Here is a 15,511-nt window from a genome sequence, read left to right on the forward strand (position 1 = left end):
GACTCAGTTTTGCTGATAGCCACAGGCTTTGTGTACCTGGAATTAGAAATTGTTTATTATGGCTAGTAATAAAGACAATTAATTTTTATTTTGTGCCTGCAAGATTTATCCAGGGTATTATGGAATGGGATTATACTGGCATGTTTTATAAATTGATAAAAGCTAGATATTGCCTGTAAGGACTCTAACACATTTTATATTGAAAATTAAGATTCAAACATATATATTACCATAAAAGCCTAGAACTTTGTGGTTAACTTAGTCTAAATAATTGAATTTATCTTATCTTAAGCTAGCTAATGCAGCAGACCATATCTTAAAGTAGTTTACTTGGTTTTTATTGGCAGCTTATAACCAAGCCCTGCATCTCTGGATATTGCTTACTACCTATGCTGTTGTTCTAGGACAAATTCAAGGACAGAGGAACTCCAAGTGCTCTAAGGGTAATCAGTGCAAATTACCTCCTTTCCATGTGCCTTGGTTTATCATCTTGAAAAACACTGTTAGGTATTAGAGCAGTGGAATTGGAGAGGATAGATAAATAAATTCTAAGCTCTGAAATTGTGTATTTTCCCATAAGTATCTATAAAATTCTGACTGAGAAGCCACGTTTTACTATTTAAGGAAATTGGTATAAATGGCCAGTTTTTAAATAACTAGCCTTTAAAATCTGTTCCCTTTTCTTTTACCACCATCTCTAATCTACTTTTTGCCGAGTTTCATTTTTGTTTTATGTTTGTATCATGAGAAAGTTTCACTTTCTAGTTTGTGGGGTTTTTTTACCTGCTGCCTTGAAAATCTAATTAGGAAGAATTCTTTTTAAATGCCCCTAAGAAACTGATTTTATGATGCTATACAAATAATGATTACTGCTTGATTTTTTTTTCCACGTGCTAATCACATTTTTAAAAAGTGTCTTTATTAAAAACCCAAGCTTAGGACAAGTTATACAGGTTGCTGGAGATGTGCAGTAAGATGTTTAGTACTGTTGCTAATCCATATTGCAGTAATACATACATTTTCTTACATAAGTGTGTATAGTTTACCATTCAAAATTTCATTACTTTATTATGTAGTTTATATGTTTCTACAAGTATCAAAATTCAAGCAGAATCACAACTTTTTAAACTAAATCAATAAATTTAATATTTTTCACTTTCCCATAAGACACAGTCAAGTGGGCCTTTAAAAACATTCAGTTTGTTCTGAAAACTAGAATGGTACAAAAATGTAACCAAAACTTTCAGATACTACATTTCTAAAAAGCAAGGATGGGGAACATATGTTATCAGCATGACCCTGATATAGAAAAATAAAGTCTTCAATTGAAAAATAAAATACTCAATTTGCATTCACATAGGTACTTTAAAACTTTTATAAAGGCAAGTAATTTTTTCATATAGATACAGAAATTTTCAGTAATTGATTTGTAAACTTCAGGGTGTAATACATCTCAGAATGAAATACCACAATAGCTAAAACTTTTGAGTTATCAAGTTAGTGTTATTCAAGTGAAGTTCTTACCTCTTGCTTCAGTCTTTAGCCTTGTTCTACATATTCCTTGTAATGAAAACTGTTACAGTAGCGACCTTAACCTCACAGTGAAAGAACACAAAGTAAATATTTTTCAGTTTCCACATTTTTCAGTCCACATTTAAAGATTCCAAATACTTTAAACTTCAAAACTTTCTTAGAAGAGAGTTCATAGCTCAAAGGTAATATTTTCTATTTTTGAACTTGTCTTCTACACTTGATGTGTTTTTTTTTCAGCAGCTCTTCTCTTAAAGCATCTGCAGCAGATGACTGCTGGCAAAGTAACTTAAGCCAGAACTTTATATACTAAGTATAGGTTTACAAGCCTATTGGTTTAAAAATACCCTGCCCTAATTTTCAGTGTCTTCCTTAGAATAGTGCCAGAATGCTGACATTTATACCTTGGTCTTTACACTTCTATAATGATAGTGATTTTTCTGTTAGGACTGCAGTATCACTTTGTATGAGATTATCTTTAAACAAGGATAAATACTGGTCAATTGCCAGTGAGGATTAGGAAGAATGAAATATATCTTTAGTTGAAATTTGCATAGCATCTAGTAATCTATTAAGTTTACATAGCAAAAATAATGGCCAAAAGTTGGCCATTATCAAATTTCTTTTTTTTTCTTTTTTTCTCTTTTTAGGGCTGCACCCAAGGCATATGGAAATTCCCAGGCTAGGGCTCAAATCTGAGCTGTCTGTAGCTGCAGGCCTATACCACAGCAGCAGCAATGAGGGATCCATACTATGTCTATGACCTACACCACAGCTCATGGCAATGCAGGATACTTAACCCACTGAGCAAGGTCAGGGATCGAACCGCGTCCTCATGGATAGTAGTCAGGTTTGTTACTACTGAGACACTACGGGGACTCTGTCCATTATCAAATTTCTGATCGCTCTTTGTTTTCAGTTATATTTTGTTTAAATAAAATAATGAAGAGACCATAAGAAAGATGATTAACTCTTTTATTACTAATACTGGCTTTTTTTTTTTTTTTAACTAAATATGAATGAATGCTCCAAAAATAGCCATACTTGGGAGTGGAGGGTGAAGAGGAATTAAGCTGCTTGGCTATGTGTAACAAAAGATTTTAGATTCCCAGATTTTAGATTTCACTGCTTGAAACTGTTTTCCTTTGGGCTTTTCAAATGTTTCAGAGTATGTGGTATTTTTGTAAACTCCACTGTACATTTACACGTTCTCCTTCCTCTTTTTCAAGCTAATAAAAGTAGTTTTATTTAATTAATGCTGTCTGAGAAATCTGGAAACTCTTTTCAGATATTAAACATTGAAGAAAAGTCGTGAGCATCATGAGTATTTAACTTTATGCTTTGGATTCTGTAAATGAAGAAAGAGACCTGCCAGGCAGTCAGTGTCTATTCCCTTATTTTTCAGATGTAAAAAAGTGGAGGTATCTTACTTTTGGGAAATACTGTTTAAGATACCATCAATTGTAAGACTATCAACTTATAATCTTTCTAAGAAGGGTGAGAAATATTTTTAAAATAAGACATTTCCCAATTTTATGTACTTTTTAAATATATCTGCTACTAACCTTTTTTATCATTTTTATTTTTTTCCATTATAGCTAGTTTACAGTGTTCTGTCGGTTTTCTACTGTACAGCAAGGTGACCCAGTCACACATAGAAATATTTACATTCCTTTTTCTCACATTGTCATGCTCCACCATAAGTGACTAGCTCCACCAGTGCTGCTACACACATTTTATTATAAAAAAAACACAGATCTAATGTCTAATGTAAGTTTTTCCACCTCACTAAATTTAGCCTTTTTAAATAGTGTTTTTATTACAAAATTTTGCTTACCTGGAATAAAGTAAAAATAAAGTCATTAAGGAAAAAAATAAATAGTTTTCTGTAAGATTTATACTGCAAAAATGAAGCAGTATGATGATAAGGTATTTTTAAAACTTCTTTTGTTTAACAAATAGATGTGTGTAAATTTCACCCAAACTCCTTAAATGATCATTCAGTTAAACTCTCACATACCTGTTTTGTGCCAGGCACTGTGGTATAGTCAAACACAAGTCAGCTCTTGGTCACATGGTATCACAAAATTAAGGATTTTAATATGAGAAAATTGAAGAATAAATTTGACTTTTGTATATCATGTTTCTTCTTACATTCTGTTTATATCTTCCTTCAGTAATAATAATGCATAATTTCCCACAGACTTCATCCTTACATGTGGAAAGATGTTGATAAGATATTCTTGCAATAAAGCATTTTTTTGCGAGTATATACTTCACTTTAACTCTTTATTCAAATCCTATTAAAACTATATAAGTTCTTATAGGAGAGCTGCAAATTCTCCATACAAAATTTTTAACCCCAAACTGTGAGATAGAGTAAAATCTTTGCTGAGCTTCTTAGGAAAGAAAAAAGATGCCTTCAATAACTTGGTATTTCAGTCAAACCAAAAGTACCACCCTAGTATGTCATTAACATACAGGAAGAGCCTGAAATGTATGTATGTCACATGTACTTTTTTTCTCTCTCTCTTACTGTGACATCACCTGGGAAAATCCAGAAGATTGGATAACAAGAAATGCCTAATCAAGATTCTGCTGTGAAAATGGTGGGTATTTGAGTATTTCCAGTTCCATTTATTAATGGTGAATCTTCACCACTTTTACTTCTGTCTCAAACCAGATAATTAGTTATGGGACTGTAACTTTATGCAGATCTTCCTTCACAATGTTAGATATACAAGAGAACCTCAAATATTTGTTGAATTGAATTTCTTTGAAATTTTTTTGCTTGAAATATAATGTGCATTAAAATGTTTCTCAGCATATGAAATGATTACCCATTTATTTTTGTGCTGTTTTCCTTGCTCAGCAACAACACACTGAAGTCATACAACATGAGATCTTTTATCTTAGGCCTCTGAATTAAAATGACAAACATTTAAATAATTTTGAAAACTTCTTGAACAGCAGTAGATTTCACTGCATTATAGGATGAAGTAGGAAAAATAGAGGCTTTGGCGTCAGAACTGGCTTCAGATATTAACTCAGTCCTTAATAGCTGTGATACCCTTGAATGAAGGCGGCCATCTCACCTTTAAGAAATAAGAATGAAACTATCAACCTCGTGTTGGTTTTGTATTGTTTATGGTTGAATCTATGGCACGTGGAAGTTCCCACGCCCAGGGATTGAATCTGAGCTACAGCTGCAGCAACACCCAATCTCTAATCTACTGCACGGGGCCAGGGATTGAACCTGTACCTCCACAGCAACCGGAGCTGCTGCAGTCAGATTCCCATCCCACTGCACCACAGCAGGAACTCCCTCGTGTCGTTTTTATTCATATTTTTTCCAGATTTATTAAGATATAATGGACAAAATTATATTTAGTGTACAACTTGATGATTTGATACCTGTGTACATTGTGAAAGTTTCCCCTCATCTAGTGAACACATCCATGACCTCACATATTTACCCTTTTTTACATTTAAACTCTACTCTCTTAGCAAAATTTCAGTTATGTAATGAGTGTTATAAATTATAATCACTATGTTACACATTATACCCTCAGACCTTACTCAACTTCTTATACATACTTAATGAAAAAGTGTACGTAAAGTGCCTAACAGACATAGTAAGCACTCAGTGAATTTTAATCTCCTGTATTATGTTAGTGTTTTAACTCTGTAAGTAGCATTTATTTGTATGTGTGGGGAAAATTATGTCCATTCTCCTTAAGGATAATTATAAAATTTTTAAAAAATCAGTTTCTTCCCTTCTTTTAAAAAGGACACCTGCCCATGCCACCTTTCTTATTTTCTCTTTCTGCTCTTTTTGTTGTTATTATTCCTCTTCTCCTCTATTTTTTCATGCTTTCTAGTTTTCTTTTTCTGGTTTGAGCCTATAAACTAGAACATGACTTGGCATGCAAACAGCTTTGTGTTACAATTAGTAAATCTTTTGTTCAACTTAACTTTCCTCATCCAGTATGTGATGGGAGGTTAAAGCTGACTCAAGGTCCTGGTTAAGCTAACGAAGAATATGAAATTTCTGTTTTTTGAATACATTAACCATAGTCCAGTATTGGCAGTTTTATTTGCTTTAACCTAATACTTGGACATGATCTGTGTATCAGTTGCATGATTGGCATTTGAGTCGTTGGCACAAGCATAAGTATCTCTGATATGTAAAATTAAATTAGTCTAAACTCATTTTCTTGCTTGAGTTGATTTTTTTTTTAACCAAAATAAATACAAGTGTTATAGGAATGTCCCACCATGTATTTTGTTGTTACCGGGATCCTAGAACCTTTTAAGATGTCTCCTTTAGAAGCAAGTAGCAGTGTAGTTAACCGACAAGAAGACTATTGAAGGAAAACAAGCCAAAAGATGATATATACTTAAATACTTTTTACTATCACTGAATGAATTTACACAGTTTTTACCTTGGGTTTGCTTTTCTAAAGACATTGATACGCCTTTTAAGTTGACAGCTCCTTAGGATGTTTTCCTAATTTCTGGTCATCGAGATCCAATCTCTCCTTCACACATACACTCTTCTCCATGTACACTTAAGTTCTAGAAAGAGTTATTTCTCCTTTTCCCACATCAGACCCTGTACTTTGACCCCTCCCCAGTTTCAGCATACTCAATCCTGCTTCTCTCGGAAAGCCTAGCTCCTTCAGCCCCAGCAAAAGTAATCTCAGTTTCTTCTGTTTCTCATGTAATGTATTATTTAGGTTCCTGTATTATAATCCATGTTAGAGAATATACATTTGAGTATAAGATGTATATCTTACTAAAATGTCTGTATCTCTTACAGAGGTGCTTAGCAGAGTGCCTCACACAATATGGTGAATGAGCAAAAGAATTTGGTCTATACCACCTTAATGTAGAGACAGGCCAGAGACGTGAAGGCAGGGAATATGGCTATCAGTCAAATTTAGAAATACATAATTTTCAGAATAAATCATGAAATCATCCAGGTATATGATAAGTGAATAAATGTACCAGTCTGAATAAGTGGCTTTAAACTCTACTTTTTTTGTATAAGATTTAAAAATCTGTGCTTTTTATGTCCTCACATAAAAATTGTAGTGCCTACTCCTTAGCTTGTACCATATCTGAACATTGGAAAACAAAAAATATATTCTCTGAGAGCTTCAGATAGAAATTCTTAAGTAATTTAAACTAATTTTTATGTGGGCCATTTTTAGGAAAATACAAGTAGACATCATTAGGACAGTTTTGTGACTGCCATGCAGATGCTTATTTATGTCTTGTCTCAATGTATCAAGTGATAATATCACACAATATTATCAAATAATCTAATATTGCTATAGAGTTGTGAATAAAACTATATAACTTTGAAACCAACTTCTTTAGAAATCATTTTGAATATGGAAGTAGACTAATAATTAGGAGTTCATGGAGTTCCCGTCTTCGTGGTGCAATGGCTAACAAATCCGACTAGGAACCATGAGGTTGCGGGTTCGATCCTTGGCTTTGCTCAGTGGGTTAATGATCCGGCGTTGCCATGAGCTGTGGTGTAGGTTGCAGACATGGCTCAGATCCCCGCATTGCTGTGGCTGTGGCATAGGCCAGAGGCTACAGTTCCGATTGGACCTCTAGCCTGGGAACCTCCATATGCCACAGGAGCGGCCTAAGAAATGGCAAAAAGACCAAAAAAAAAAAAAAAAAAAAAAAAGCAGTTCATTTCATCTGTATAATACAGTATATTAAAGATCAACCAGAATACCCTGATTCTTGTCAGGAAAGCTTTGGTCCTTCCCCAGCATTTTACATTGTGGCCTTAGAAAATAAATTTGTTTTCTTTCGCTCACAAATGATGGAAAACTTTAGCCCCTTATTTATCTTTCATAAAATTATAATCAGATTGGAAGTTTTTTGAATAATTTGAAACAACTTACCCTTCAAATTTCAAGTATATTATTTTATGCACTACCAAACAGGCAGGTGTATTTTGTCCAAGAGGAATATGAGGAAGGGATTTGAGGAGGTAACAGAAAGATGTGACATAGGATGAAGTGCATACTCCTGCAGTATGCTTCATAATGTTCTGATGGTCTGATACTCATTGACATATCATACATTTTAAAATTATAGTTCTTAGGTTGTATTCTAAAATGCTTGAGTAAAATGCCCAATGTTTCAAGTTCTTGAGAAGTATTTATCATATACTTTAGTAATGTATGTGTATTGTGGAAGGGGGTATATATATGTATTACCATGTAATCCAAGTCAGATATAATTTTTATATTTCTTACACTCATGTCCTCCACCCTGTGGTATCCTTTGGAGAAAGTAGCTGCTCTTCCATCTGTTTTCATCACTGTTATTTCACTCCAGTGCTATTTGTATATTCACTACTCATTTATCTGAAAATGAATGGTTGTATGTTATGCAGAAGCAGGGATGTGAAGGTCTTTAGCCAGTGGTTCTCTTTCAAACCACAGTTATGTAAAATAAACCGATCTGTTAGTTGTAAGCTTAGCAGAAACCCACATACTTTGAAGAGGCCTTGGTGTTATACTCCATTATCTGAAACAGGTTCTTCTATCTTACTTAAATATGGCTTTTTATTTACTTCCTTTTTTTGGCTGCACATTGCAGCATGTGGAAGTTCCCAGTCCAGGGATCAAATCTGAGCTGCAGCTGTGACCTTTGCCACAGCTGCAGCAATGCCAGATCCTTAACCCACTGCCCCAGGCCAGGGATCAAACCCACACTGTCAAAGAGACAACACCAGATCCTTAACCTGCTGTACCACAGTGGGAACTCCTAAATATGGCTTTTTAAAATTAAATGTTTTGTACGATGTGATTTGCATGAGGCAGGACATCTTCATCAGCATAGACACACTGAAATAAAATGTTTAATTTTCTTGGTGAAAGTACCATAGGTGACATATATACCCTCTGTTGCTTTCAATAATAGTTATCAATCAAGCATATGCTGGTTATTATGTATCTACCAATTAAGGCAGAGGTAAGAGCAGAATTTCGTTAGGAAATGGATACTCCTAAAAATATTCATTATATGCCTATAGTATTTGTAAGTGAGCTACGGAAGTGATATTCTAAAACAGCGGTGATTCCTTAAACTCAACAGGAAAATTGTATAAACATCATATCCCTAGCTGCTTCTTGTGACTCAAAGTAGTGGGTAATTTGTAAAAATAAATGAGTGGATATTAATGAATAAAAAAAGGAATGTAGGAAGAAGTCCCTGTTGATTTTTCTCATCTATTAAGAATTACTATAAAATAAATTATTTAGGTGATTTAAATAATGTTTTTTATTCTTTTGAACTCTTTAAAGTCCAAGTAAGTAAAAAGGATTGCTGTATAAAGGTTAGTTGCATTGCACGTTATCCTATCCTATTTAAATATGGCTTGTGGCTTTTTAAAATTAAGTGTATTATAGATTCAGGTCTTTCATTCATGGAGGAAAATTTAATGTTCACATTTCTCTTTCCTGTACACTTCTGTATTCATCTTCCAGTCTTAGGAAAACATTGGCTTTTTTCTGATTTTCTAATTTTTCCATTACATAGAGACAACATGGGACCTAATAGACTTGTCAGATTTTCTTGTAGCAGAGATACAAGGTCTGGGGAATTTTTCAGAACTGTGTCCATAACACTCAGGAAATACATTAATATTGATGGTGATAACATAGACTAATAGCGTATAAAATAAATAAAGATTATTGGATACATACCACTATAGAGTCTTAATTTGAGGTTCAATCATTGATTGTCTTAAACTGTGAGCTGATTATTAAATGATCCATAGTTTCCTATCCCTAGTCTTCTTGTATAGCTGTGCTTGTGCTGATTTTACTCTGATCAATTTCATTCTATCTGTGATATGGTAGCAAAAAGAAATTATATAACATTAAATTATTGAGCAAAACTAAAGCCTGCATAAAGCAGCCTAGTAACAAGCTTAAGCGCAGACGGTCTCATACTTTTTGATGATTGTCTTAACATGAAGTAAATCCATTGTAACATTATGCCAAGAACAGTGAAGTTATCGGGGATTTAGTACAATAACGGAACAAAGATCTTGATGCAACTTTTCAAATTAAATATATTAAATATATTTTAGTTATTTGTACAAAGGTAAACTTGGGGAATAATCATGTAACATTTATGTCCTTCCTGCCAAGAAGTTATTTAAAATGTAAGTATGAATACAAGCTAAATCTTAAGCAGAAAGATTTTTGTAAGACTCAAAGTTCAAATGTTCTCTATTCAATTGTAGGATTTTATTTTGAGTGAATTATGTTAAAAATATTCTTAACTATATATGTAATAATACTTTCAAAAAGTCAGACACAAAGGTATATAATGAGAATGAGATAAACTATGTACATATATATGTATGGTTGCAATCTTAGAAATGAAAATAATAGAAAATAGAATAAAAAGTTTACTTGTTTATTTTTGGGTAGTAGAATACCAGACAATTTTTATTTCTTTTTTTTTAGACTTTTTCTATGGTAAAGATGTGTGATTTTTATAATTAGAAAAATTGCATTTTTTGATATTACAAATTTAGTGTTAATCTTTTGGGTGGAAACTAATGATGTGCTTTAACATGTCCTGTGTATATAAATGGCAAGTTGATGGTGGTTTGCTTTTTAAAAATAATACCTGAACATTAAATTTTTTTTTAATTAAAAATGTACTTTTTGAAAATAATGCCTGAATGTTAATTTCTTTGATTTTTAGATGCCAGAATTCCAGAAAAGTTCAGTTCGCATCAAGAATCCTACAAAAGTAGAAGAAATTATCTGTGGTCTTATCAAAGGAGGAGCTGCCAAACTTCAGGTGAGTAATTATCAAGAAGCCTTTATTATTAAGCAGATTCAATTCATCTTAATGTTTTGCTACAAGCTCAGTAAAGAAAGTTTAGACAGACAGGCTTTACCTATCCTTTTGGAATGTTAAATCTAAAAGATATATCTAAAATTGGTCTAAAATATGCAGAACACCCCATGGGAAACAAACCATAAAAATTAATACCCCTGAAATAAATTTAGCTTTTCTTTAATATTAAGTGCTAAGCTAAATAGCACTGTCCATAAGTATTAAGCCATCTTAAATATTAATATGATTAATAATATTCTTTAAAATGTGTACAGTTTCAAGTTGTTATTTTAATTAAATAAATGATAGTAATTCAAAGTAAAATGTAACTTTTTTAGGAGATAACTACCTTTTTTTTTTTTTTTTTTTTTTTTTTTTTTAGGGCCTCACCCTCAGCATACGGAGGTTACCAGGTTAGGGGTCCAGTCGGAGCTACAGCCACTGGCCTACGCCACAGCCATAGCAACGCCAGATCTGAGCCACATCTGCGACCTGCACCACAGTTCAGAGCAGCACCGGGTCCTTAACCCCACTGAGCAAGGCCAGGGATCAAACCCGCATCCTCATGGATCCTAGTCAGGTCTGTTAACTGTGAGCCACAATGGTAACTCTCCCAATAACTACTTTTAAAAAATCCTCTCTCTGGAGTTCCCGTCGTGGCTCAGTGGTTAACGAATCCAACTAGGAACCATGAGGTTGCGGGTTCGGTCCCTGCCCTTGCTCAGTGGGTTAACGATCCAGTTGCCGTGAGCTGTGGTGTAGGTTGCAGATGCGGCTCAGATCCCGAGTTGCTGTGGCTCTGGCGTAGGCCAGTGGCTACAGCTCCGATTCAACCCGTAGCCTGGGAACCTCCATATGCCGCGGGAGCGGCCCAAGAAATAGCAACAACAACAACAACAAAAGACAAAAGACCAAAAAAAAAAATCCTCTCTCTTGGAGTTTCTGTTGTGGCTCAGCAAGTTAAGAACCCAACTAGTATCCCTGAGGATGCGGGCTTGATCCCTGGCCTCCTTTAGTGGGTTAAGGATCCCAGTTGCTGCAAGCTGCTGCTGGTTGCAGACGCGGCTTGGATCTGGCATTGCTCTGGCTGTAGTCTAGGCCAGCAGCTGTAGCTGATTGAATCGCTAGCCTGAGAACTTCCATATGCCACAAGTGTAGCCCTTAGAAAAAAAGGAAAAAATCTTTTTATTTATTTGTCTTTATAGTGCCGCACCTGCGGCATATGAAGGTTCCCAGGCTAGGGTCTAATTGGAGGTGTTGCTGCCGGCCTACACCAGAGCCACAGCAACTTGGGATCTGAGCCTTGTCTGCAACCTACACCACAGCTCACGGCAACACTGGATCCTTAACCCACTGAGGGAGGCCAGGGATCAAACCCGCAACCTCATGGTTCCTAGTTGGATCCATTTCCACTGTGCCACAACAGGAACTCCAAAATCTCCTTTTTAAAGGAATGTTTTACATGTAAATTAAATCAACAATCTGAATATGCAGTGAAAAATTATTCATTTAGACATTTCTGAAAAAATATTTATCACAGTCTGTTAAGTTTTAGGAGCTGGTAATTTGTTGCTATGTATCATTCATTCTTTGGCATAGTTTACCTAAGTAGACAAGTTAAATCAATAATGTAACAGTTTCAATAACTGAAAGCTTTCATATAGTTTAATTGCTTCCACTGCATTTTTGTACTTGGCCAGGTAGGTTGAAATTGTGCAATGTTTTATTGCTATTAGGACCAGTAACCTTACTGCCTGCAATTGCAAATTCCTGTACAATTAATCAGATTTTATTTGGTGACAGTTCTGGGGCATTTAAGGAAATTCTCAGGACTTGATACATGAACTGCATTAGAAAACTCATTGTAGGCAGAACAACCTATGGTGGGGGGCAGGGACAAAGCACAGTCTCATGCCTGTAGGAAATATACATTTTAAGTGTCTGGCCTTGGTGGCTCTGATTTCATTCTACCTTTCCCCTTTTCTTACAGGTAATAACAGACTTTGATATGACACTGAGTCGATTTTCCTATAGAGGGAAAAGATGCCCATCATGTCATAGTAAGTGTGACGTTCATAAACATTCATGGAAGTGTTTGAAGGTCTTTTTCTGCATATATGTGTGTGTTTATTTATTTATTTTGCCATGCCTCTGGCATGCAGAAGTTGCCAGACCAAGAATCAAACTCAAGCCACAGGGGTGGTGACCTGAGAGCCAGCAGTGGCAATGCCGATTCTTAATGCTCTGAGCCACCAGGGAACTCCTCTACCTATGTAATCTGTGATGTTGCTTGGGGTTTTTTCTTCTTTTTGGACATTGAGTGGGCCTGGTTTTTTGATTATTATGTATTTTTTTTTCTTTTTTTTCTCCATCTTACATAAATGGCTGTTTGTATGGTTTTGGTTGTAAGAAGAGCAAGACTTCTGAAATTTGTGTCTCCAAATGTATATTTATTATTCAGGAAATATTTAACAGTTTTAAACTTTGAATTAACGTAAAGAAATAGACTTATTAAATACTCTTTGTTTTCTAGGAATAGTACTGAATTTTTGTCATTGATTAAACATAATAGAGTGAGTTACTAAATAAATATCAAATTAAAATGTGTTGCTAGGATAATATACCTTTACTGTTTTCCAGACTTGGCAATGAGTTTTGTTTGTTTTGTTTTGTTTTGTTTGCTTTTTAGGACCATGCCTGCTGCATATGGAAGTTCCCAGGCTAGGGGTTGAATCAGAGCTACAGCTTCCCGCCTATGCCATAGCCACAGCAATGTGGGATCTGAGCCTCGTCTGTGACCTGCAACACAGCTCAAGCTAACACCAGATCCCCAACCACTGAGTGAGGTCAGGGATCAAACCCAGTCCTCATGGATACTAGTCAGATTGGTTTCTGATGAGCCACAACAGGAACTCCAGCAATGAGTTTTTAAAATAGTACTCTTCAAAGTGATAAACAAGCAGTGATTTAAGACCTCTCATTTACTCTTGGTACATGTATAATTTGAGAAATCATTCTGATAATTTATTTTTAAAAACTACTAAAAACTATACCCTTTGGCCCACTAAATCCTATCTGGAGAATTTCTAATCTAGTAATCTCAAATGTAGGAAAAGAATTTTAGATTTAGAGGTTTAGATTTTGGAACCGTAGATTCTCTAGGAATGCCATGTGAATTATAACACTAAGACCAAAAGTTGTAATGACCATGCTAGTTGACTTGGCATTTAAAATTAAAAGTAATTTTATAGTTTTTATAGTACTGGTAGCATCAGAGCATTTTTTAATGCCTAGTTTGCTTTCTCCCTGTAGATGTCATTGACAACTGTAAGCTAATTACAGATGAGTGTCGAGAAAAGGTAAGCACTAACTGTAATCCAGAGTTACTCAAAGATTTCATTACCTTTTTTGCCTGAGATATTTTTTTTTCCTGCTTCATTCATACAAACAAGAATGGATGCAAAGAGCTTCTAGCCATATCTGGCACAGAGTAAACAGTTAGTACATTTTAGGTTTATTGTATTATATGCTCCCAGTGTATTTTAATGAAAAAATTAACAGTAACTTTATAGTGATAACAATAAAACTTACATGAAAAACTTTTAATTGATTACCAAAATATTTTGGTGTCCTTATAATAACTGGAGAATTAAAACAAAAATACTGTGATTTTTATGTATTTTGTTATCTTAAATTGATCAGAAAACTGCCTCCGTTCTCTCCTTGAGTAAGTAAAACATCTTATTTTAATAAATAAGACTCTTTTTTTTTGCTTTTTAGGGCCACACCCACAGCACATGGAAGTTCCCAGGCTAGAGGCTGAATCAAAGCTATACAGCTGCCGGCCTATGTCACAGCCATAGCAACTAAGGGATCCGAGCCGAGTCTGTGACCTACACTCCAGCTCATGGCAACGCCAGATCCTTAACCCACTGAGCAAGGTCAGGAATAGAGCCCGCATCCTCATTGATACTAGTCGGACTCATTTCCTCTGTGCCACAACGGGAACTGCCAATAAGACTCTTACTTAACAAATAAGACTTGGTGTTCTCCAAATGTGAATCAAATGTAATACTTTCATAGGGAAAAAAAATACTTCATAGCAATAATTTGCATATTACTGACTTCACTGAATTACTGACATGACAGTACTTTTAAAAAGTAGTTTTTGGCAAGCATAATTTTTGACATAGGCCAGCAGCTGTAGCTTTGATTCATACAGACAGATCAACAAAGATCTCTTTAGTGGATACATGTATTAGGTAGGCATGATCTAATCTTTACCATATAAAGCAGTTTATGGAAAACACTTATTTACTTTTTTGCTTGCTATAAAACTAAATAGCTTAATGGCAACTATAATCTTAATGATTAAGTTTTTCACTTATTTCTAGTTACTACAACTAAAGGAAAAGTATTATGCTATTGAAATTGATCCTGTTCTTACTGTAGAAGAGAAGTACCCTTATATTGTGGAATGGTAAGTGTATATTGAGTGATGGAGGGTTGAAAATATAAAATAACATCACAGTTATAACTGTGGTTTATTTTTGCCCTGTACTGTATATGAATGGATTCATAAATTATCCAGTGAGTTAGAGCAGTAATTACACATGACAAAATGAACTCTAATTCTCTAATCACTGCAGTATTCGAATTTGTTTTGTTCTGTTTTTTTAAGATGAAGATCAGTAGGAGTAAAATGTGACTGAATGTGTAAAGAAAAAGAATTACGATTTAAATTAACTGTGAACTCAGTTGGAGCCAGTGTATGACATACTTACTGAGAAATGAACCTCTGATATTGGTCACATTAATCAAAATGCAGCATTCCGGAGTTCCCGTCGTGGCGCAGTGGTTAAGGAATCCGACTATGAACCACGAGGTTGCGGGTTCGATCCCTGGCCTTGCTCAGTGGGTTAAGGATCTGGCATTGCCATGAGCTGTGGAGTAGGTTGCAGACGTGGCTCATATCCTGCATTGCTGTGGCTCTGGCGTAGGCCGGTGGCTATGGCTCAGATTCGACCCCTAGCCTGGGAACCTCCATATGCTGTGAGAGCAGCCCAAGAAATGGCAAAAAGACAAA

The 15,511-nt window shown here is 35.0% G+C and overlaps 1 protein-coding gene across 7 annotated transcripts in view; it reads left to right on the forward strand.

Annotated features, from left to right (window-relative positions):
- NT5C3A (5'-nucleotidase, cytosolic IIIA) overlaps window positions 1–15,511 on the forward strand; it is a 42,154-nt gene that overhangs the window by 21,931 nt on the left and 4,712 nt on the right. For 3 of the 7 annotated variants that reach the window (XM_003360166.3, XM_013985729.2, XM_005673265.3), the window contains exons 2-6: window positions 4,092–4,139; window positions 10,288–10,386; window positions 12,416–12,485; window positions 13,738–13,784; window positions 14,820–14,905. In XM_003360166.3, coding sequence (XP_003360214.1) covers window positions 4,110–4,139; window positions 10,288–10,386; window positions 12,416–12,485; window positions 13,738–13,784; window positions 14,820–14,905 — 332 coding nt within the window. In that variant the 5' untranslated portion in view covers window positions 4,092–4,109. The other 4 variants (XM_005673266.3, XM_021079154.1, XM_005673268.3 and 1 more) reach the window with 4 other exon arrangements.

Source organism: Sus scrofa, chromosome 18, assembly GCF_000003025.6.
Source record: "Sus scrofa isolate TJ Tabasco breed Duroc chromosome 18, Sscrofa11.1, whole genome shotgun sequence".
In the NCBI taxonomy this organism is placed as follows: domain Eukaryota; kingdom Metazoa; phylum Chordata; class Mammalia; order Artiodactyla; family Suidae; genus Sus; species Sus scrofa.